This window comes from Odontesthes bonariensis, chromosome 23 (assembly GCF_027942865.1).
Source record: "Odontesthes bonariensis isolate fOdoBon6 chromosome 23, fOdoBon6.hap1, whole genome shotgun sequence".
NCBI classification, from domain to species: Eukaryota; Metazoa; Chordata; class Actinopteri; order Atheriniformes; family Atherinopsidae; genus Odontesthes; species Odontesthes bonariensis.
The window spans coordinates 1885556-1909589 of record NC_134528.1 but is presented as its reverse complement, the minus strand read 5'-3'; the positions used below and the strand labels follow the sequence as shown (position 1 = coordinate 1909589).

The following is a 24034-nucleotide window of genomic DNA, read 5'->3' as shown; positions in this document are numbered from 1 at the left end:
AACATCAGTGTAAGGATGTGGTGGAGGACGATTTCTTCCATGCCCACTACTATAGACTGATGCGGGAACTTTATAATCAACGATTCGTTGCTTCTATTCAGCATCTTCTGACTGCGCGCAGGATCCGTGAAGACGATGGGAGAGTCAGGGCTGTGGCTGAAGCTTACTTGTACGAACTGACACTGATGAAACAAATCTATACCCCTATTCATGACATGTACGAGCAGTACATTTGCGATTTGGCGCTATATAAATGAACTGAATTGAATTGAAACTGAATCTGTCTATTTTTGGAGTTCATAATTAGCACAGAATGCATTATACACTCGATTATGAAGGAATCACAAATGAGCTTTTTATAGATGCAGAAACAACATCTATTTCTGTGTTCTCACTTCTAAAATCTAATGTTTCAGTTTAAAAAAGACGCAATTTATGATGATTTCATCTAATCGAGCAGCCTCTGTCTCTCTGTGTGATGACGAACCCAGAACTACACACAGGGAACAGAAGAGGTTATCTGAGAGTCCCATGTTCAGCTGCAGAGAACAAACGCATCCGAGAGGAAAATGTGCAGGATCAACATCAGCCTCTCAAGCCAATAATGTGGACAACTTGAAGGTTCCAGCAGCTATATAATACATATTTGTCAGAGTGCCTTTCGCTCACGGTCACACCACCCTGAACACGCCAGATAAACAGGGTCGGTCCTGGTTAGTACTTGAATGGGAGACCGCCTGGGAATACCAGGTGCTGTAAGCTGTTTCAACCTGAAGAGGGCGCTGCTGCTCAATCAGTCCGAAACTTTTTAACAATCTGTTTGCTTTTCATTTAACAGTAAATGAGAACAATTTCCTCTTTTATACTGGGTACTCACTAAATCAACACCTGGTGACTCTTTCAGGGCAGATTTGCCTCAGCAGCCTTTGAAAGTCTAATTTGAATGCTTCAACGTGCACCTTGCTGTGCACGTTTTGGGCAGAACGCACCAAACATACAGGTCAGCGACAGGTTCAGATTCAATTCATCAAATATTCTTTATTCTTCTCATTTATTTATAATTATTAGCACAGTTACACCCAAAAAGAATAGTTTTTTTCTCAGTAATTGAAATAGGCTGTGACTTTTAAAGAGAATAACAGATAATAGAATTTCAATTTTGACTTAGTTCTGATTCCACGATTGATGTAAAACTTCAATGTTTCTCTCCTTAAGCGGGTTCCTAACTTAGTAAAATGACTTGTAACTGCTGAGCTGGCTGCCATGATAAACTAAATGCTCAGGAAAGGAGCTTCAGTGCTTCCTCTGCTGTCTGTTGGAGTCAAACACAGTGGACCACATCTGTTTGAAGCTGTTACTAAGAGCGGTGCTCGGTTAATGGTTTTTTATGATCTCAGAGCCAGCAGTCGGTCGTATCAAACACACAGGGAAAAAGTTCAATGTACCTCAGGCAGTTCAGCAGATGCAGGATCAGCACCTTGGACATCAACACTGACCCATACAAAGAGAAACTAGTCGTAGTATTGGTACTTGTACTGGTACGAGTCTACTTCAGCACTGGAATAACTTTGTCCTGTGACCCTCTGAGATGAACAGGAACCCAGAAATGCTGCTAACTCAGTCATTAAGCTGTTGTTTCATCAGAGAAACACGACCATGAAGCCTCCCTCGTTGCTCTCGGTGCTGCTGTTTGCCACTGAGCTCCTCAGCCTGGGACGTCTGCTTCCTTCCGAGGCTTCAGAAAGCAGCACATTAACCAGGATGGGAAACGGACGAATGCCATTGTCTTATAAAACCCAGGAAAATTCATCTTAATGATGATTGTAAGAAAAAAAACACCTTTGTCTTTGACAAAATTGGGAATGTTGAAAAAGTTTGTAAAGAAGAGAATAAAGTTAAAGATAACTTCTACAAAAGCAAAGGAACAGTTTCAAGCTTTCTTTGTCCACTGAAAGATTCACAAGAGGACGGATGTGTGGAGACAATAAAAAATGTAGTTGGCTGATCCAAAATGCTGCAGCCAGAGTTGTGATGAGGACATTTTCCCATTTAATTGAGAAAAATAATCATTTTGTTAGTGTTATATGAACATATCTGTTGCCTTATGAAAAATCAATGAGAGAAAAACACTTTGTGTGACTTTGCCATAACTTTAATCAATAATCATCATCATTAACATACAAATTACACATGTTCCATGTTTTTTGATTAATTAGCCTTAAAATATCCCCAAAAAATCTGTCAACTTTATGACTTTATGATTATGACCAACAATCATTGGGCAGATGAATCAACCCCAAAATTTAAAACATGAATATCATTAGGTTATCAATCAACAGATAAACAGTTATGAAAAGACAAAATATCAAACATTTATCAACTGTAATGATTGCAAAAAGATGAATGAGGCCGTGAATAATCAAAGATCTGTTCAAACGTAAAAGAGAGGGAAGTTAAAAGAAAGAATTGACTGATTAAAGCTAATTAAAGAACAACTTTTCAATGTTCTGTTGTTATATTTTCTGTGGTTACAAACTAATTCAGACTAAATGTTGTAGATCTGATTACTTTCAATCAGCAAATCCTCAAAAACTTCTTTAATACCAGACATTTCCTGAGTTTTCTCTCTTTTTTTACCAATTTAAATGTGATTAAATATGATTATATGTGATTATATGTGATCAGATGTGATCAGATGTGACAGATGTGACAGATGTGATTAAATGTGACTAAATGTGACTCCTTGAGAATATCATTTTTCTTTTCAGCTGAACTCATTCTGAACTGAATCGTGTGGTGGCTCCATGTTTAAAAGCACAGAAACGCAGAACAGTTTTCCCAGACCTTGAAACATGGGAAAACAGGCTCAGAGAACTGAGTATGGAAGGTGTGAATGTGGCTCAGTTTGTCACCTGTCACTTTGTAGAAGGACAGAGAGCCTGCAGCATGGTCTAAATACACTCCCAGTGTGAGAAACTCAGAAGAGTAACCAGGGAATGTTGGGCTTGGATTCCACTTGTGACCAAGCAACCAGAACATGCTATTCCACCCAATCCCACCAAACTTTAAATCTCCTTTCCTTGGTAATCCTCCGTAGCAAACAGCCACAGCAGCACCTGCACCTTTCTCAGCGCTCAGCTCCACCTCCCAGTAATGGCGCCCAATCAGTGCTTCTCTGCAAAGAACCTGAGGGAATGAATAAAATCTCTGAGGGAGGTCGGGATACGACTGCTTCTCTCCATGCGTCACCTTCTTGTCTCCATCAGACAGAATGAGATTAGGGTGTGCTGTGTCAAGATCCAGGGTGAGAGTGCAGGCATCTGATGGAAAGAACGGGACCAGAACATTACTAGAGTTAACAATCCATTCACTGCCTTTTGCATTAACTCATACATCTAACTGGTAGCTACTCATTCGGCCATAAGTGAAAGAATTTAATCATATCATTTCTGCATGTTTATATCAGCAAGATGTAAACTGATTGTTTCAGTAAAAGCCAAGTCAACACAAGGTGGCAGGAGCATACCTTCCAATCTACCTCTGAGCAGAAAAGAAAAAGATGTGTTGGAGCCATTTTGCCTATTTTGTGTTTGACAAACTTTTTGACTCATTATTTGTATATTTTGGTTATGGAATGATGGTATTTATGTTTATGAAGTTTGATCTGGTAATTATGGATTATTTATTTTGTTGTTGGACTGCCTTGCTTGGGCCGCTCTGTTTGGCCTACTGTGTGACGTGTCTAAATGGATTTAGAATGACGTTTCCTAAAAACGCCTCGCTCAGGTGGCCAGCTGGGAGCGGAAGAGGCAAACAGTCTTTCAACCGTGTTTGTGGAAACCTCCGAAATAGAGCCCTTTTTGTTTGTATACTTTGAGTTAATGAAACCTTTTATTTGGTTTGAATGTGAACAAATAAAATAAGACTTTATTTTTCTACAACGCACGTTGGACGAAGTTTTTACTGGAAGACTTTCAGTGGATTATCCTGCATCGTCTCAGTGGCGTGAGTAACCTGGAATATTATTTTATCAACAGACCAGGTGAGCTCAGTCACTTTTTTACGAGAGACTTTGTTTGAAGCTGTTTGGAAGGATGAAGCGAGGCCTGCATTGGTGCCACAGATCGCATTTCTGTTGAAGATTTGAAACGTGGATTACTGAGACCGTGATTTGTTTTCTTCGCCTTGAACACTTTTTTTCGTTTGGTAAAATTATGGACAGTATAATGAACTGCTTTTTGTGACAGTCTGACGCTTTGTGGAAATATTAAAATCGAAATAGCCCTTCTAGGGTTACTGTTTTGACGCGTGCTGAGGAACTTTGAATGCGCGTGTAATACGAACCTGAAGTTTTAAATTTCGACGTGCTTGGACTGAGTAAGAATACGCACTTGATTTGATAGAGGCCTACGCTGTTGATATGTCTGACATGGAGGCCCACACGGAGCCCACTAACTCCGGCTGTGGCTTTGGGCGGCTGTGGCTCAGTGGTTAGAGTCGGTCGTCCAATAAACGGAAGGTTGGCGGTTCGATTCCCACTCTCGCTTGGTGGAACTGATAGCTGGAGGGGTGTCAGTCCACCTCCTTGTCACGGCCGAGGTGCCCTTGAGCAAGGCACCGTACCCCCATGCTCCCCGGGCGCTTTCATAACTGCCCACCGCTCCAGGCTGGCATCTGTCTCTGAGTGTGTGACCCTGTGCGTGTGTGTCAACAAGTGCCAACCTGGATGGGTTAAAAGCGGAGGACAAATCTACCTTCGGGTATAAATAAAGTTACTTAACTTAACATGACCATTTCTGATGAAGGCCAGGTGCCGGTTACTGAATTGGAGACACAACCGGAGCCAGAGCCTTTGTTTAAAGCGCTGAGTGCAACGCGGCGAGGCAGACTTGGCCATTGCACTCGCAAAATGAATGACATGAAAAAAATTATGAATGAGCATGCTGATGTTTCTGTTGTGAAAACTGAGTTGCTTGGTTTTAAGATCATACTTAATGATTTTAATGTGTGTCATGAGTCTGTGCAAACACTGTTGTCTGATGACATGAGAGAAAATAAGAACCTTGATTGGTACGAACCCAGGGTAGCTAAATTCTATAATTTCATTACTGACACAGACACTTGGGTGGCACAGCATGAAGTAGCCCCACAGTTACCACAGCATGAAGTAGCCCCACAGTTACCACAGCATGAAGTAGCCCCACAGTTACCACAGCATGACGTAGCCCCACAGTTACCACAGCATGAAGTAGCCCCACAGTTAACACAATATGAAGTAGCCCCACAGTTACCACAGCATGAAGTAGCCCCACAGTTACCACAATATGAAGTAGCCCCACAGTTACCACAGCATGAAGTAGCCCCACAGTTACCACAGCATGAAGTAGCCCCACAGTTAACACAATATGAAGTAGCCCCACAGTTAACACAACATGAAGTAGCCCCAGAGTTACCACAGCATGAAGTAGCCCCACAGTTAACACAACAAGAAGTAGCCCCACAGTTAACACAACATGAAGAAGCCCCACAGTTAACACAACATGAAGTAGCCCCACAGTTAACACAACATGAAGTAGCCCCACAGTTACCACAGCATGAAGTAGCCCCACAGTTACCACAGCATGAAGTAGCCCCACAGTTAACACAACATGAAGTAGCCCCACAGTTACCACAGCATGAAGTAGCCCCACAGTTACCACAGCATGAAGTAGCCCCACAGTTAACACAGCATGAAGTAGCCCCACAGTTACCACAGCATGAAGTAGCCCCACAGTTACCACAGCATGAAGTAGCCCCACAGTTACCACAGCATGAAGTAGCCCCACAGTTAACACAACATGAAGTAGCCCCACAGTTACCACAGCATGAAGTAGCCCCACAGTTACCACTGCATTAAGTAGCCCCACAGTTACCACAATATGAAGTAGCCCCACAGTTACCACAGCATGACGTAGCCCCACAGTTACCACAGCATGACGTAGCCCCACAGTTACCACAATATGAAGTAGCCCCACAGTTAACACAACATGAAGTAGCCCCACAGTTACCACAGCATGACGTAGCCCCACAGTTACCACAGCATGAAGTAGCCCCACAGTTAACACAACATGAAGTAGCCCCACAATTACCACAGCATGAAGTAGCCCCACAGTTACCACAGCATGAAGTAGCCCCACAGTTACCACAGCATGAAGTAGCCCCACAGTTAACACAATATGAAGTAGCCCCACAGTTACCACAGCATGAAGTAGCCCCACAGTTAACACAACATGAAGTAGCCCCACAGTTACCACAGCATGAAGTAGCCCCACAGTTAACACAACATGAAGTAGCCCCACAGTTACCACAGCATGAAGTAGCCCCACAGTTACCACAGCATGAAGTAGCCCCACAGTTACCACAGCATGAAGTAGCCCCACAGTTACCACAACATGAAGTAGCCCCACAGTTACCACAGCATGAAGTAGCCCCACAGTTACCACAGCATGACGTAGCCCCACAGTTACCACAATATGAAGTAGCCCCACAGTTAACACAACATGAAGTAGCCCCACAGTTACCACAATATGAAGTAGCCCCACAGTTACCACAGCATGATGTAGCCCCACAGTTACCACAGCATGAAGTAGCCCCACAGTTACCACAGCATGAAGTAGCCCCACAGTTAACACAACATGAAGAAGCCCCACAGTTAACACAACATGAAGTAGCCCCACAGTTAACACAACATGAAGTAGCCCCACAGTTACCACAGCATGAAGTAGCCCCACAGTTACCACAGCATGAAGTAGCCCCACAGTTAACACAATATGAAGTAGCCCCACAGTTACCACAGCATGAAGTAGCCCCACAGTTACCACTGCATTAAGTAGCCCCACAGTTACCACAATATGAAGTAGCCCCACAGTTACCACAGCATGACGTAGCCCCACAGTTACCACAATATGAAGTAGCCCCACAGTTAACACAACATGAAGTAGCCCCACAGTTACCACAGCATGACGTAGCCCCACAGTTACCACAGCATGAAGTAGCCCCACAGTTAACACAACATGAAGTAGCCCCACAGTTAACACAACATGAAGTAGCCCCACAATTACCACAGCATGAAGTAGCCCCACAGTTACCACAGCATGAAGTAGCCCCACAGTTACCACAGCATGAAGTAGCCCCACAGTTAACACAATATGAAGTAGCCCCACAGTTACCACAGCATGAAGTAGCCCCACAGTTAACACAACATGAAGTAGCCCCACAGTTACCACAGCATGACGTAGCCCCACAGTTACCACAGCATGATGTAGCCCCACAGTTACCACAGCATGAAGTAGCCCCACAGTTAACACAACATGAAGTAGCCCCACAGTTAACACAACATGAAGTAGCCCCACAGTTAACACAACATGAAGTAGCCCCACAGTTACCACAGCATGACGTAGCCCCACAGTTACCACAATATGAAGTAGCCCCACAGTTACCACAGCATGAAGTAGCCCCACAGTTACCACAACATGAAGTAGCCCCACAGTTAACACAACATGAAGTAGCCCCACAGTTACCACAACATGAAGTAGCCCCACAGTTAACACAACATGAAGTAGCCCCACAGTTACCACAGCATGACGTAGCCCCACAGTTACCACAGCATGAAGTAGCCCCACAGTTACCACAGCATGAAGTAGCCCCACAGTTACCACAGCATGAAGTAGCCCCACAGTTACCACAGCATGAAGTAGCCCCACAGTTACCACAACATGAAGTAGCCCCACAGTTAACACAACATGAAGTAGCCCCACAGTTACCACAGCATGAAGTAGCCCCACAGTTACCACAGCATGAAGTAGCCCCACAGTTACCACAGCATGACGTAGCCCCACAGTTACCACAATATGAAGTAGCCCCACAGTTAACACAACATGAAGTAGCCCCACAGTTACCACAATATGAAGTAGCCCCACAGTTACCACAGCATGATGTAGCCCCACAGTTACCACAGCATGAAGTAGCCCCACAGTTACCACAATATGAAGTAGCCCCACAGTTACCACAGCATGAAGTAGCCCCACAGTTACCACAATATGAAGTAGCCCCACAGTTACGACAATATGAAGTAGCCCCACAGTTACCACAATATGAAGTAGCCCCACAGTTACCACGATATGAAGTAGCCCCACAGTTACCACGATATGAAGTAGCCCCACAGTTACCACAATATGAAGTAGCCCCACAGTTACCACAGCATGAAGTAGCCCCACAGTTACCACAGCATGACGTAGCCCCACAGTTACCACAGCATGACGTAGCCCCACAGTTACCACAGCATGAAGTAGCCCCACAGTTACCACAATATGAAGTAGCCCCACAGTTACTACAGCATGAAGTAGCCCCACAGTTAACACAATATGAAGTAGCCCCACAGTTAACACAATATGAAGTAGCCCCACAGTTACTACAGCATGAAGTAGCCCCACAGTTACCACAGCATGAAGTAGCCCCACAGTTAACACAACATGAAGTAGCCCCACAGTTACCACAGCATGAAGTAGCCCCACAGTTACCACAGCATGAAGTAGCCCCACAGTTACCACAGCATGAAGTAGCCCCACAGTTACCACAGCATGACGTAGCCCCACAGTTACCACAGCATGAAGTAGCCCCACAGTTACCACAGCATGATGTAGCCCCACAGTTACCACAGCATGAAGTAGCCCCACAGTTAACACAATATGAAGTAGCCCCACAGTTACCACAGCATGATGTAGCCCCACAGTTACCACAATATGAAGTAGCCCCACAGTTACCACAGCATGATGTAGCCCCACAGTTACCACAATATGAAGTAGCCCCACAGTTACCACAGCATGATGTAGCCCCACAGTTAACACAATATGAAGTAGCCCCACAGTTACCACAATATGAAGTAGCCCCACAGTTACCACAGCATGACGTAGCCCCACAGTTACCACAGCATGACGTAGCCCCACAGTTACCACAATATGAAGTAGCCCCACAGTTAACACAACATGAAGTAGCCCCACAGTTACCACAGCATGAAGTAGCCCCACAGTTACCACAGCATGATGTAGCCCCACAGTTACCACAGCATGAAGTAGCCCCACAGTTAACACAACATGAAGTAGCCCCACAGTTAACACAACATGAAGTAGCCCCACAGTTAACACAATATGAAGTAGCCCCACAGTTACCACAGCATGAAGTAGCCCCACAATTACCACAGCATGAAGTAGCCCCACAGTTACCACAGCATGAAGTAGCCCCACAGTTACCACAGCATGACATAGCCCCACAGTTAACACAACATGAAGTAACCCCACAGTTACCACAGCATGACGTAGATTTACGATTAACACAACACGAAGTAGATCCACAAACACTAGTTGGCCCGAATGACAGTGCCTCAAGGGTGTCAAGACGTAGTTCACGATCATCACGTACATCCAAGACCTCCAAGTCCTATGTGTCTGCTACCAAAGCTGAATTAGCAGCAGATAGAGCAGAATTGCGAGAAAGCGCAAAGACTCTAAAGGAGAAACACACCTTGCAAAAAGAGAAACAAGACTTGCAAGCTAAGATGGAAGCCCTGCAATTAAAAGAAGACCTGGCTGTTAAAGATGCAAAATTAAAGGTCCTAAATGCATTTGAACTTGGCGAGGAAATAGAACCTACATTTAAACAGGAAGATGGTATGAATGCTTACCTGGATGAATACCTGGAAACGCAACAACCCCAACCTACTGAAACCATGGCAACTGAAGACAGCAGAGTAGACTCAGTGCTTTTACCACCTCACTTTGCTGAATTAGGAGCTGTACCAAAAACACCTCTACAGACAGCCATGCGAGCACTTCAGATTTCAGCAGCACCAACACCCAGACCACCACCAACAATAACAACTAAAGCCTGGTTTATAGTCGGTAACGCAAGACGCAAAGCCAGACGCAAGAAGAAACGCAAGCCCTTGCGCGGTTGCAAGCCCCCCATTGCGAGCTTGCGTGTGTCACCTCAATTTTCTAAACTTCACGCAAGAAAAGACGCAAGCCTACTAACGTCATACTCATCGATCAGACAGTATGCAGAGCGTTTACACACAGTGCACTTCACTCCTGCCCGAGCCGAAATCAGCCAGCCTGAAAAGCTGATTTCCCTTAAGCTATAAACTCTGTAAATATATAACTTTAGCAACATTTGAAACATTTTCAGGCGAGAAAGTAGTCGTTTAGACCCCCAAGGTGTTGAAAATCTGACAAAATACCGGCTATTTACAAGAAGAAGAAGCATGAATCCACTCGAAGAGGTCCTGGCGGTGAATTTCCTTTCATCATAGTAGGCTTGTCATTGAAAAAAAACGCTACTCCACCTACTCTCCTGGCAGTGAATCGCCATGCAGCACACGCAAGCGCCGGCAAAGCTAAATGAAGTATAAACGTCTCGAGCCATTAACATAAACGCAAGAAGAAAGCGCAAGGGCAGTAAAAAGAAGTATAACTCAGCCTTTAGACGACAACTACAACAATACTAATGACAACAGCAAACCCACTAGCCAAACATTTTACCTCCAGACCTATTGCCAGTAAGAAAGTCAGCCAACAGATGGGAGGACAGATCACTCCTGCAGGGGGTGCAGCCAGTCCCATGAACATATCAGCACAATCAGACATGACAAACCTGCTTGTGTCTGTAGTGTCGCAGACTTCTCTTCCTAAAAAAGAGGTTCCTGTCTTCAGTGGTGATCCGTTAGAATACCAGTTGTTCACGCAAGCTTTCAGACACAATATTGAAGACAAGACTGACAGTTATGAAGACAGACTGTACTTCCTGGATCAGTTTACGGCAGGGCAGCCTAAGCAACTCGTGAGAAGCTGTCTACATATGGATGCTGCAGCTGGTTATAGGGAAGCAAAGCGCCTGCTCAAACATCACTTCGGTGACGAATTTAAAATTACAGCGGCATACATGCAGAAAGCCTTGGATTGGGCCGCAATTCGTCCAGATGACGCAGAGGAGCTGAACAGCTATGCACTCTATCTGAGAAGCTGTAACAAGACCGCACAAACATTCCAGTACATGTCAGAGCTTGATTTACCATCCAACATGAAACTGATTGTAACAAAACTTCCATACAAACTCCGAGAGAGATGGCGATCTGCTGTGTGCAACCACATGGAGCAGACTAAGCAGAGACCCAAGTTCCACGACCTAGTCAAATTCATTGAAGAGCAGTCCGGATCATGCAAGACCCAGTGTTTGGCAATATTCAAGATATGACTAAAAATCCAAAACCCAGACAACGCCATACGAAGTCTGGAAGCAAGAAAATTTTTGCTACCACAGTGTCCCCAGTCACAACTTCTACAGATGCCAAAACACAGAATTCTGACGCCAACACAAACAAAAAAGACGCATTTGCAAAACCTTGCATGTACTGCCAGGGAAACCACACCATGGAATCTTGCAGACAGATAGCTAAAATTCCCCACGACCAGAAGGTGGAGTTTCTGAAGAGAAATGGGCTTTGTTTTGGGTGCTTGATTAAAGGGCATCTCAGCAAAAACCGCCTGACATGTCACTCATGCGCAAAGAAACACCCCACGATCTTGCACTTTACAAACAACCCACCAGCTGGTGCTACGCAGAATGCAACAGTCACTTGTGTGACCAAGAAAGATGGCAGCAATGGTACAGGGTCAGTCCTAGTGAGCCTGACATCTACAGGCCAAACAGGGGCCGGCACTATAGACCACAAACTGCCGATTGTACCTGTGAAAGTAAAAACATCCAAGGGCAGTCACATCATACAAACCTACGCCTTCCTCGATTCCGGAAGTTCTGCAACATTCTGCACCGAGGCACTCATGGAACAGCTGTCGGTGAGGGGAAGAAAAACTGAAATTTTATTACGAACCATGAAACAGGAAAAGCCTGTGCAAACATACAGTGTGACAGGACTGGAAGTCTGCAGCCTCGATGGTGACCAGTTCCTAGCGCTTCCCGAGGTCTTCACAAAATGCACCATTCCTGTAAAAAGAGAGAACATCCCATGTGAGGATGATGTGAAGCAGTGGCCCTATCTACACGACATCCACTTCAAGTCCCTCATAGCAGACGTCAGTCTGTTGATTGGGGTGAATGTTCCCAAGGCCCTGTAACCCCTGAGGGTGATCAGCAGTCAGGTCGAGGGGCCATATGCTGTCTTAACACGCCTAGGATGGATCATAAATGGACCACTGGGCATTAGCTCACCTGTAGACCACCATGGCCGACCACTGGTCACATCCAACCGAATATCAGTGGCTCGCCTGGAAGAACTCTGGGTTCAGCAGTACAATCAGGATTTCCCAGAATTAGCCTACGAAGAGAAATCAGAACACTCCTTCGAGGACAAAAGATTTCTTGAGATCATGAATGAGTCTGTGACGAAATGAGATGGTCACTACGAGTTGCGACTGCCATTCCGCAGAAATGATATCTGTCTACCAAACAATAAGAAGATGGCCGAACAAAGAGCTCTGGGTCTTAAGAAGAAATTGGAAAGAGATTCAATGTTTAAGAAGGACTATGTCAGCTTCATGAATGATGTTCTCAAGAAAGGACATGCTGAGATGGTACCTGAAGAACAGCTCCACCGGAACGATGGTAGACTCTGGTACATCCCTCATCACGAGGTCTATCACAAGCAGAAAAGGTCTATCCGTGTGGTTTTCGACTGTACTTCCTCCTTCCAGCACACATCCTTGAACTCTGAGCCATTGCAAGGCCCCGATCTTACGAACACCATGCTGGGTGTACTACTTCGATTCAGACAGGAATCAGTGGCCATGATGGGGGACATTGAAGGAATGTTCCACCAAGTAAAGATTCCGGAAGATGATGTGGACTTTCTGAGAATCTTATGGTGGCCATATGGCGACACTGAACAACCACTTAGAGAACACCGAATGATAGTGCATTTGTTCGGTACAGTTTCATCCCCAAGCTGTGCAAACTTTGCCCTTCGACAGACAGCTGAGGATAACAAAGACGAGGCTGACACTCCAGTCCTCAACACCATCCTGCATAATTTTTATGTAGATGATTGTTTGAAATCAGCGGCCAATGAAAAGCTAGCCATCACTCTGGTCCAGAACCTGAAGGCAGTTTGCGCAACTGGTGGATTCAAGCTCACCAAATGGGCCAGCAACAGCCGTTCAGTCCTCGCATCACTACCTCACGAGGAACGGGCCAAAGAGCTCAAGAACATCGACTTGGAAAAGGACAAACTTCCAGCTGAACGTGCTCTCGGCATGATATGGGACATCGAGTCAGATATGTCCTTCTTTAACATCACTTTGAAAGAAAAACCGCATAGCAGAAGGGGAATCCTGTCAGCGCTGAACTCCATCTATGATCCCCTGGGATTCTTATCGCCCGTCATGCTGTCTGGAAAGATGATTCTCCAAGAGCTCTGCAAGTTGAACTATGGATGGGACGAGGATATCCCAACAGCACTTGCATCAAAGTGGAAGGAATGGCTGAAGGACCTTGAGGTACTCTCCAGCTTCAAAATTGAACGATGCTACAAGCCAGCAGGATTTGATTTCACAGATGCTCAATTACACCACATCTGCGACGCCAGTGAGAGCGGCTACGGGACAGTGAGTTACCTGCGACTGACCAGTAGAGGTAGACCTCCGGAGATTGCCTTTCTGATGGGGAAAGCAAGAGTGGCTCCATTGAAGGTGATCACAATACCCCGATTGGAACTTGCATCAGCTGCTGGCTGCTCGGATGGACAGAATGCTGAAGAATGAGCTAGAGCTCAGGATGTCAGACTCTGTATTCTGGACTGATAGCACTTCTGTTCTGAAATACATCACGAGTGACACACAGAGATTCAAAACATACGTGGCAAACAGAGTGACACTCATTCGCAATCTGACAGAGAAATCTCAATGGCGTCACATACGAACTGCCTTGAACCCAGCAGACAAGGCATCCAGAGGGATGGGAGCTGAGACCTTACTGGCAGCTACAAATTGGATCAAAGGCCCTGACTTCCTGACCCAATCTGAAAGTGCTTGGCCAAAACTTTCAACTGAACCTCTGGAACTCTCTGAGAATGACCCTGAAGTAAAGAAAACTGCTGTGACTCTTGCCACAACAGTCCAGCAGCAGAGCCCCCTTACCTGCTTCATAGAGCACTTTTCATCATGGCCAAAACTGATCAGAGCTACAGCTTGGCTTCTAAAGTTCAAGAAACATCTGAGGCTGAAGAGCCAGACCAGCGTCTCATTGAAAAGGTCAGTATAACCAGATCCTGCAGACCAACAGCTCTCAGTGCAAGAGCTCAAAGATGCTGAAATGTCACTTTTAGCCCATGTTCAACATCAATCCTTCAGAGATGACGTGTGTGCGCTACAGAAGGGCCAAACTGTGAAGAGAGACAGTAAGCTCTATAAGCCAGACCCTGTTCTCCAAGAAGGAATTTTAAGAGTGGGTGGCAGACTGAGTAGGCTGGCCATGCCGGAAGAAGTCAAACATCCAGCCATTCTGCCCCATGATCACCACTTATCAAGAATACTTCTGAGTTATGTCCACAACTCAGCCAAAACACTGTGGAAAAAATCAAATGCTCTCAGAACTGCGAACCAAATACTGGATCCCTAAAGCAAATGCTGCTGCAAGGAGAATAACGGACGACTGCATACTCTGCAGAAGGTGGCAAAGTAGAGCAATAAACCAGAAAATGGCAGACCTGCCCTCTGTAAGAATAACCCCAGACTTACCCCCATTCACTCACACAGGCCTGGACTACTTCGGACCTATTGAAGTCAAGTATGGTCGTAGCAAAGTGAAGAGATACGGAGCATTATTTACCTGTCTTGTCAGCAGAGCCATACACTTGGAGATGTCCTACACCCTAGACACAGATTCCTGCATTTCAGTCATCCGCAGATTCATCTGTAGACGTGGCCAGGTCAAGGAGATCCTCAGTGATAACGGAACCAACTTTGTGGGAGCCGAAAGGGAGCTCAGGGAAGCCCTTACTCACATGAACCTCAGTAAGATACAGAACGCAATGCACGAGAAGGGAATCAAATGGACCTTTAACCCACCATACGGCTCACATCATGGAGGTGCGTGGGAGCATCTTATACGCATCATCAAGAAAACCCTGTACTCTTTCACGAAAGAACAAACCATGACTGACAAATGTCTTCACACCGCTCTCTGCGAAGTGGAAGCCATTCTCAATGCACGTCCAATCACTGCATCATCTGGAGATCCGAAAGATCCTGAACCTCTTACACCCAACTACATACTACTCCTTAAAGGAAAGCCTATTGTAGCGTTATTGGGCATTTATACATGCATCAAATATAAGGATTTATAAGACGTTCTAACTGTCTCAAATAAACCTTAAACCTCGAATTTAGGGCACCACCTAGCTGATATTTTAACTTGCTTTAAGTTACAGTCCAGGGAGGACGACTGTTAAAATCTTACGATCCTGGTATGTTAAATTAATAATCAATTAATAATCAATTAATAATCAGTCTCATATCTCGCTACTTTCGTGAAAGTTCTCGTTTGGTTGGACAGACATTACGTAAAGAAAGCATACGACACAATCTGTGATTATAACATATATATAGATATATGAACTGTTTATTAAAATGATATGATCTTAGACATGAACCTTTAAACAAACAGGAGATGCATTGAATATGGGTGATTATATAAAACACTTAGTGAATGGAAAATAAAATATGGGAATGGAGGGATACTGGATTCAAATAGGTTGGCTGACTATTTGACGCTAAATACTGACATTTCGGATTAATTTATCATTCTGTGAAAGCCTCGAGACATCCATCAAACCCACTTTAAGGTGAAAACGGGTCGGTCTTACTGTGCTGAAGTTCTGCTTAGTCAGCTCGGAACACGGCAGCGGCCACGGGGGTCCGAGGGGATTTCTCTTCCTCTCTCTGGGCCTTCCTGGTTGTGGTGGCTGACTTTAGCGGACTTCTCAGTTGCTTCTTTTCACCGGGAAACGGGAACGATGGTGTCGAGGGCTGTGGTTAGATGATCAAACCCTCCGAGTGTCAGAGTTGGTCTGTTGCTTCTCTGATGTGAACTTAAGTTCACAGAAGATTAATGAAAGGTTGCTTGGAGTTGGCTTCTTGGTAGGAAAAGGTGATGGTGGCGTGTAACGGCGGAGGTTAGAGCGTGCGACGTAAAAAGGACATGGATGACGATGGACGAACAAAAACACGAAAAACGTGCATCTTCAGACTTCATTCTGTTTCTTTCTTCGAGTCTTTCTTCCTTGGGTCTTTCTGCCATCTCCTTCCTCCCTTTTGTCGTATTTTGCAAATCTCTCTTCAAATCTCTCCAGATCTGAGAAACTGAACAACTGAAAATCACATCTAATCTGCTCCCTGAGCAACTGTGATCTCATCCATTCTCTACTCTGCTCTCTCTGTTCAAATCTCCTTCTTCTCTGTCCTCTTTCTTCTTTCTTCTGATCTGAGTTTGGATTCGCGGGCTCCGGGGTTTGACTCTCGGAGGCGGGGCATGACGAAAGCTTACACTACTCTTTCAGCCAATGATATGCCTGAACTGTGGTGACGTCTGCCTGGGTGTCTGTGTAAGATGATCTACTCAGCCTTTTATGTGGGGATTTCGGGCTGAAACAAAGAAACTCTTATTTCTCCATTACTCTGTCTCATAGAACATTTGTTTTGGTGATTCTGAAAACACCACATCTTGTTAAGATATGCAGATTAAAGATATAACATAGACTTGCAATATAAAGACATCAAAATAAGACACAACGTAATAAAGAAGATTATGAGTTTCAAAATTCACATGAATATCTGTAAAGTCGTGACATATGAATAGCGAACCATACGATGTTAATTTTCTGTGTTAACAATGGGGATACCAAACAATAACAAATAGATACTGAAGGGACATCGTTAAAAGTTAAATTGTTGCATATATCTTGTCCATTTTACCGGGTCCTTGTGTTCAGCTATTCAACAATATAGACCACTAGGGGGCAATGTTGTTCCATCGGCGAGTTTGACTTTTCCCAACAAGATTATTTCTCAGTCGATATTTAAGCCAGAATCGTACAAATTGTCTCTAGATGCGTCTTGTGATCAAGCTGGAAACCTGAAAGAAATTGTATACGGTTATCAAACACAGTTAATACAGTTTTAAGATTCGATTAAAGGTGAGTCTTAGTGAAGTCTTCTCAGTTCGTGTGTAGCCATCTGGTCGGTTCTCTGGTGGGAAAGGGTGTTAAAGTGTCAACTTCGATTTATGGTGAAGATAAGATATTGAGGTCTCCCACTTTTCCAACAGAAAGATCCTTTGTACATTTTAGTTTATCCCAATTTTATGGCAAGCGTCTGTTGAAAAACTTTCAAAGGGCCGAAGGTTGTTGTAAATTAGGCAGTTTCTGTCTCTTTTTCCTTTGTGGAAAGAAAATGGAGATCTGTTTTTTATCCACATACGTAAACATCCCCCACAGGAATGTTGGTTTATCAAAGTTTGAAGAACTCTTAATCCACACGGCACTGTGACTGCTACACTATCCTTCCACCAGGACTCTTTAACAAGCAGGACTGTTACTCCAGGAGAAGATGGAAGCAGGTCCAGTACCTATCAGATCTCTTCTGGAAAAGATGGACGCGAGAATACCTTTCCCTTTTGCAAGAGAGACAGAAGTGGAATGAAGTGAAGAGAAACATTAAACCTGGTGACCTGGTACTGATCAGTGATGAAACTGCGCCACGCAACTCCTGGCCTATGGGCTTGATCAGAGAAACATTCCTTGACACCAACGGACATGTACGTCGTGTGAAGGTCAAGACCCAAACTGGCACCCTTGAAAGGCCTATCACGAAACTTTGCCTCCTCAAAGATATGGCCTGACTGACTTGACCTGACAGAACACATAGAACACGCATCACAGTACATATAGGACACATGACACTTTACTGACCACACAATAGTGCACTGAATGAAAGTGTGTGTGTGTGTGTGCATATGGTTGCATGTGCGTGTTTTTGTGTGTGTTGATATGAATGTGGAAAGCATTGCTGAATTCTTTGAAATTTATATTTTTTGAAATATAAAGGAAAATTGAATTTTGAATGTGGAATTTATATGAAAATTGACTTTTGAGTTTGACTTTTGAATTTGATGCTTGAATAATGGACTATGAAATAAGCATACAAGGACTATTTGTTTGAATTACTCTTTTGAATCTCAAGGATTTTTCTTTTTTTTTTTATGGACCATTTTTCTCCAAAGGATACATTTTTGAAGACTTTTGAAGGACTTTTCTGTTGAATCATGATAGACTTTTGCGCTATGTGCTCATGCAGAACTTGAATGCTTCTGGACTTCTGAATTTGAAATGAATGGCTCCTTATGAATATGTATTGAATTGCCACATTGTGCTCAATTAGGGGCCGGAATGTTGGAGCCATTTTGCCTATTTTGCCTATTTTGTGTTTGATAAACTTTTTGACTCATTATTTGTATATTTTGGTTATGGAATGATGGTATTTATGTTTATGAAGTTTGATCTGGTAATTATGGATTATTTATTTTGTTGTTGGACTGCCTTGCTTGGGCCGCTCTGTTTGGCCTACTGTGTGACGTGTCTAATTGGATTTAGAAACCTCCAAAATAGAGCCCTTTTTGTTTGTATACTTTGAGTTAATGAAACCTTTTATTTGGTTTGACTGTGAACAAATAAAATAAGACTTTATTTTTCTACAACGTGCGTTGGACGAAGTTTTATCCGCTCAGAAGAGGCAGCTGCGAAGCTGCCCCTACAAGATGCATCAACTCAAGTTCATTTGAACATGTTTGGAGCCAAAGCAGCAGACAGTTCAGTGAGTTATCAGCCTCTCCAAAAGATGATGCAATGAGACGCTAGAGTCTCCTGTCACATATGAACTTTGAATAAGGTCTCTGTGATGTCGTATGGCTGAGTTATGAGAACTCCAAAACTGGGCATTTGCAGATCATGAGATACTGACTTGCCATGGTGAAACCTGCCTGCTTTAGCCATCGTAAGTGAGGGAAACCACACAGAAGGACGGCCTAATTAAACTGTTAATAGCAGAAAGGTGTCCTGAAGACTGTTAGTGCCTCATAATTAGGTGGATTATTAGATCGTTGAGCCTCAAAATGCTTAATACAGGTCTCCTGAAGACAATTCTGTCATTTTTAATCTAGGTCCTGAGAAGTTGAGAGTCTCCTGTCACATATGAACTTTGAATGATGCGTTAGTGATGCTGTATGGCTGAATTATGGGGGCTGCAAAGTGCCCTCGTTAAGTGCTTTTCAATGCATTTTCCCATTGCATTGTGGGTATTTTCAAACTTCCCCTCACTATCAGTTTAAAGGAGAAAAGCAGATCAGATTTGTAACATGAAGCTGTTCTAACAGGGCAGCCATCTTGGCTCTGCCCTCATAAGCAGTCTGAGAACAGAGCAGGCTGACAAGGCGTTGCCCCGGTAACAGGAGCAGGTGCGGCTCGTCTGTGTCTCTGACATGTGCGCTCACTATGGCTTCTTAAAACTGCACTATAATTTTGACTGCACTTGACTGTCTCGAACAAACGGTCGCTGTTCGAAAAGTAAAAGTCGTATCCGAATAATTCTTGAACCGTCAGCACCCCAAGAGACGGCAGAAAACAGCGGTGTAATTTTCATTCAGCTACTACGTGTGGTTCGTTTTTTGTGACTGTGTGAAAGAGGACAAAAATGCCTACGGTTTAAAGTAAAATCTTTCCAGATCGGGCAGATATTTTTGACATGAGAGATATTTGTTCGAGGAATTGGTGCAGTATCGAATTTAGAGTGAGAAACAAAGTGGGAGAGACACCTCGGCCGAAATGTAGTCTTCCTAAAACGTAAACTCCCGTTGTGTCAAAGCTGTATAATGTATCAACAAACCCTTTAGTTCAGTTAAAGCCGAGAGTCTCCTGTCACATATAAACTTTGAATGAGGTCTGTGTTATGCTTAATGGCTTAGTTATAAGGCATCTAAAATAGGGCATTTTGGCGCTAGTCGAGCGCCAAAATGCACTTGTTAAGTGCTTTTCTATGCATTTTCCCATCCACAACAGAACCCAATTTTTCCCATTTTGCCGGAATTTCTTTCGACTAATGAGAGCCAAACATAATAGCACACCGATCCAGGTCGTTGTGCACGTGTGCTTTTTATGCCGGTCGGACCATCGCTGCTAGACTAGGAGCGCCGAACTTTAGGGCGGAAACGGGAGAAAAATAAGAGTCTGTCAACAGATTAGTATGTGTGTCTAATGCCTTCGGCATAATTACTGCCCAGGCAGAATGAATAGTTGCCCCTTATTGAGATATATGTTCACAACTTTTTTCTCCAAGTAGCTCAAAAGAAACGTCTGCTTTTACAGTTTAAGAACAGAATCTTCCTAAGGAAAGCCTAAATGGACCCTGAGAGCAGCAAAATTTATGAAACAGGTTTGTGTGAACAGTGAAAAATTAAGAATGACTTACACCACAGCAGATCTATTCTGTCTTCTACTTTTTCCACCTCAGAGATATCAGACTTTGAGAAGTCCTCAGTGAGCAGGACAGCATTCCTGTAGTGGTAGATGCTTGCTTCTTTGTGCTTCTCATTGGTAACGGCTGCTACGAGGAATCTGTATCTGCTGTTGCTTTTCAGAGCTCTGGCAACACGACCAAACTGTCTGGCTTTTTCTCTCATTGTTATATCTTTTTCTGAGAAGTACCAGGCGTCCTGGGTGGATGGACTGAGATCCTCAGTAACTTTTAAGTCCATTGAATCCAGGTAGTCGGACATTTTCTTAAGATAAGGGTCAGTAGTATCCAGAGAGGTGAAAACAAAGCAAAGAACATCATCTGCCTCAGGATTTAGAACCTCTCTGTCCAACTCTTTCTGGTTTTGGACTATCTTTGCTCCTTCCATCATGTCTACACAGGACCTGACGACGTTAACTTCTCTCTCCATGTCATTCATCCACTTCTTCAGTTTCTCAGGATTGAACGGAGTCTTCTCTCTGTCATCAAAGAAGGATTCCAACTCCTTCTCGTCTTTCTCGCCGGCCCTCATCAACTGAAGATTCTTCCTCATCGTCCCTTGGACTGCAGCTGTGTACATATTACACAGTTTCTGGAAACCGGTCAGCCTGTCATGAATCTTTGGGAAATTGTTGTTGTGCTCCAGACAGTCATTACATCTCATTTTCAGATTCTGAAAATCTTCCATAAAAGCTTGGGCCTTTCTTCCAAGCCCAGAGCTGATCCCAAGCTCCACACCAGCAGCTGATGGATCAAAATGCTTCAGGGACATCATCCAGACCTTCAGTGGAACACCATTTTCTCCGTTTTCTCCCAGGAGTTTTGGAAGTTGTGTGTATGTCTTCACTGCATCTTCAAATGTTGCAGGGTTGCTTTGGAGGATGAGGTCTCCGTAGAACTTGCAGGTGAATTTGTTAGTCAGAGCTTCTTCCTCATCACTCAGCTTGATGTCAACTTTACCGTCAACATTAAATGAGGGGATCTTCTTTATCACAGCTTTCATGCTGCCCTCGATCTTCTGAACATTGTCAGCTTCTTCCTTCTCACTGTCAAACACAAAAAAGGCATTTGCCCCATAAAGGATGCCAGTGACTATGTGTGTGGCCGAACTCTTCACAGCATCTTTTACTTCCTGGGTGCTCTTTGTTTCAAGAGGAATCAGCTGTTTGAAGACGGTGGTAGCTTTGTACTGACACGTCACTCGACTTTGGTTGTGGGATTTCTTCATATCTTTCAGATACTTTGCAGATCCTTCAACTTCAATCAGTCCGGATTGAAAACTGGCTTTCAGGGAGGCATCAACATCCAGCAGAGAGGACTTCTCTTCAAAGGAGTCAGATGTAGCGATTTTAAAGTCACTGCTGCGCTGATTTTCCTGTACAATCTTCTCTTGTAGAGTTTTCTTATCCCACAATGTGACACCTTTAAAACAACAGATCAACTCATTTGTTAAAAGGAAAACAACACAGCCTCAGAAAACATTATTGTACCCATTTAATCTCAGTGTTTTTATTCAACTTTTATACACTCACTGCACTGAACATTCAGAAATTCATAAATCTTATCTCTCTGGCTGCACTCAGTTCATACAGTTGAAAACCTTCACATCCCAACCATCTCCCCTCTCCTCTGGTGTTCCCCAAGGCTCTGTACTCGGTCTTATGCTGTTCATCATCTATCTCCTTCCCCTTGGTCAGAGTTTCCGTAGATTCAACATCCACTTCAATTATTACGCGGACGACACCCAGCTCTACCTTTCAACCAAACCCACCTCCACTTTCCCGCCTTCTTCCATCTGGGACTGTTTACAAGAAATAAAAACCTGGTTCTCTTCTAATTTTCTGAAACTCAACAGTGATAAAACAGAGGTACTCCTCCATTCATCCATCCATTATCTGCCGCTTGTCCGGGGATCGGGTCGCGGGGTCAGCAGCTTGAGCAGAGAAACCCAGACATCCCTGTCCCCGGCCACTTCCTCCAGCTCTTCTGGGGGGACCCCGAGGCGTTCCCAGGCCAGCCGAGAAACATAGTCTCTCCAACGTTTCTTGGGTCCTCCCTGGGGCCTCCTCCCAGTGGGACGGGCCCGGAACACCTCACCAGGGATGCGTCCAGGAGGCATCCTAACCAGATGCCCGAGCCACCTCATCTGACTCCTCTGGATGCGGAGGAGCAGCGGTTCTACTCTGAGCCCCTCCCGGATGACCGAGCTTCTCACCCTATCTCTAAGGGAGAGCCCAGACACCCTGCGGAAGAAACTCATTTCGGCCGCTTGTATTCACGATCTCGTTCTTTCGGTCACTACCCACAGCTCGTGACCATAGGTGAGGATAGGAACATAGACTGACCGGTAAATCGAGAGCTTCGCCTTCTGGCTCAGCTCCTTCTTCACCACGACGGGCCGGTGCAGAGCCCGCATCACTGCAGACGCCGTATCGAGCATCGAGCATACGAGCGCAATGGCTACGAAAGGAAAATCACACATGAAGTGTTGTGTTGTTGGCTGCACCTGTGGTGCGTTTCTGGAGACTCAGGTGTCCAGCAGCAGCTCCAGTCTCTGCCGGTGATATCTCTCGGTGGTTTTCACAGCCACGAACAGGTCAGCCTGTGTGAGGTGCTCCACCGGCCGAGGGGGGAGCGCTGATGGAAATGTTAATGCACTCACAGAGACAATAGCTTTGGAATACATAAGTGGCCCAAAGCCATTGTCAGCACTTATCCAAACCACAAACCCTGGATTAATGGAGACATCAGTTTTTTTTTTCACTGCTCCTCAATTTTTGATAGAATTTTTTGAGTGTGTGTTTTTATGTGTATCTGTCAGGTTTTCCATTAATAATAAAGCTTAAGTGTTATCAGAGAGATGGAATCAATGCAGGGAAAAGTCTCCTGTGGCTGTGGGAGCTCTCTACATTCTGCATCATCAGATTAACTCGTACATTCCTGTTCTCATAAAATATTCATGAAATGAGGGCTGTCCATGTTTATGTACAGCTCATAATGAAGCGCTCCCCAGACTTGAGTTATCCGACCAACCCTCCAAACATGTGTGTCACACCTCTGCAATGCAGTGGAGCCCAATGCAATACCCCGGCTTCCTTAATGTACGTTAATGGGCCGCATCTGTCAAAAGTTACTCGTAACCGTGGACACTTTTCCTCTTTACACTTGTTTAAAGAGGCGTGTGTTCGGAAAATCTAAAAGAAACGCTTTTTATATTGTAATATCAGTGGGCAGCTGTTTCTTTCCTTTCCCAACTGTAGCATCGTTCATGTTTAAATTCAGCATCCATGACATCCAATATTCATGAGTGTGTCTGTGCGACTGGCCTCATCGGTTCCCCCCGTTCGACAGGAGAGCACCAACAACTTAGTTTCATCTTCTTTCCTCCATCACAGCTAATTAAAAACAGAAACTTTAATGAATAA

General features: G+C 44.4%; 1 protein-coding gene across 1 annotated transcript in view; it reads right to left on the bottom strand.

Moving 5' to 3' along the window:
* Positions 1–2716: 2716 nt before the first annotated feature.
* The window catches only part of LOC142373441 (stonustoxin subunit alpha-like), a 29400-nt gene continuing 8082 nt past the window's right edge, over positions 2717–24034 (bottom strand). The window contains exons 3-4 of the mRNA XM_075456694.1: positions 20565–22031; positions 2717–3320 (exon numbers count right to left, since the gene is read on the bottom strand). Of these exons, the coding sequence (XP_075312809.1) occupies positions 2809–3320; positions 20565–22031 (1979 nt within the window). The 3' untranslated portion in view covers positions 2717–2808. The remainder of the gene's footprint in view (positions 3321–20564; positions 22032–24034) is intronic.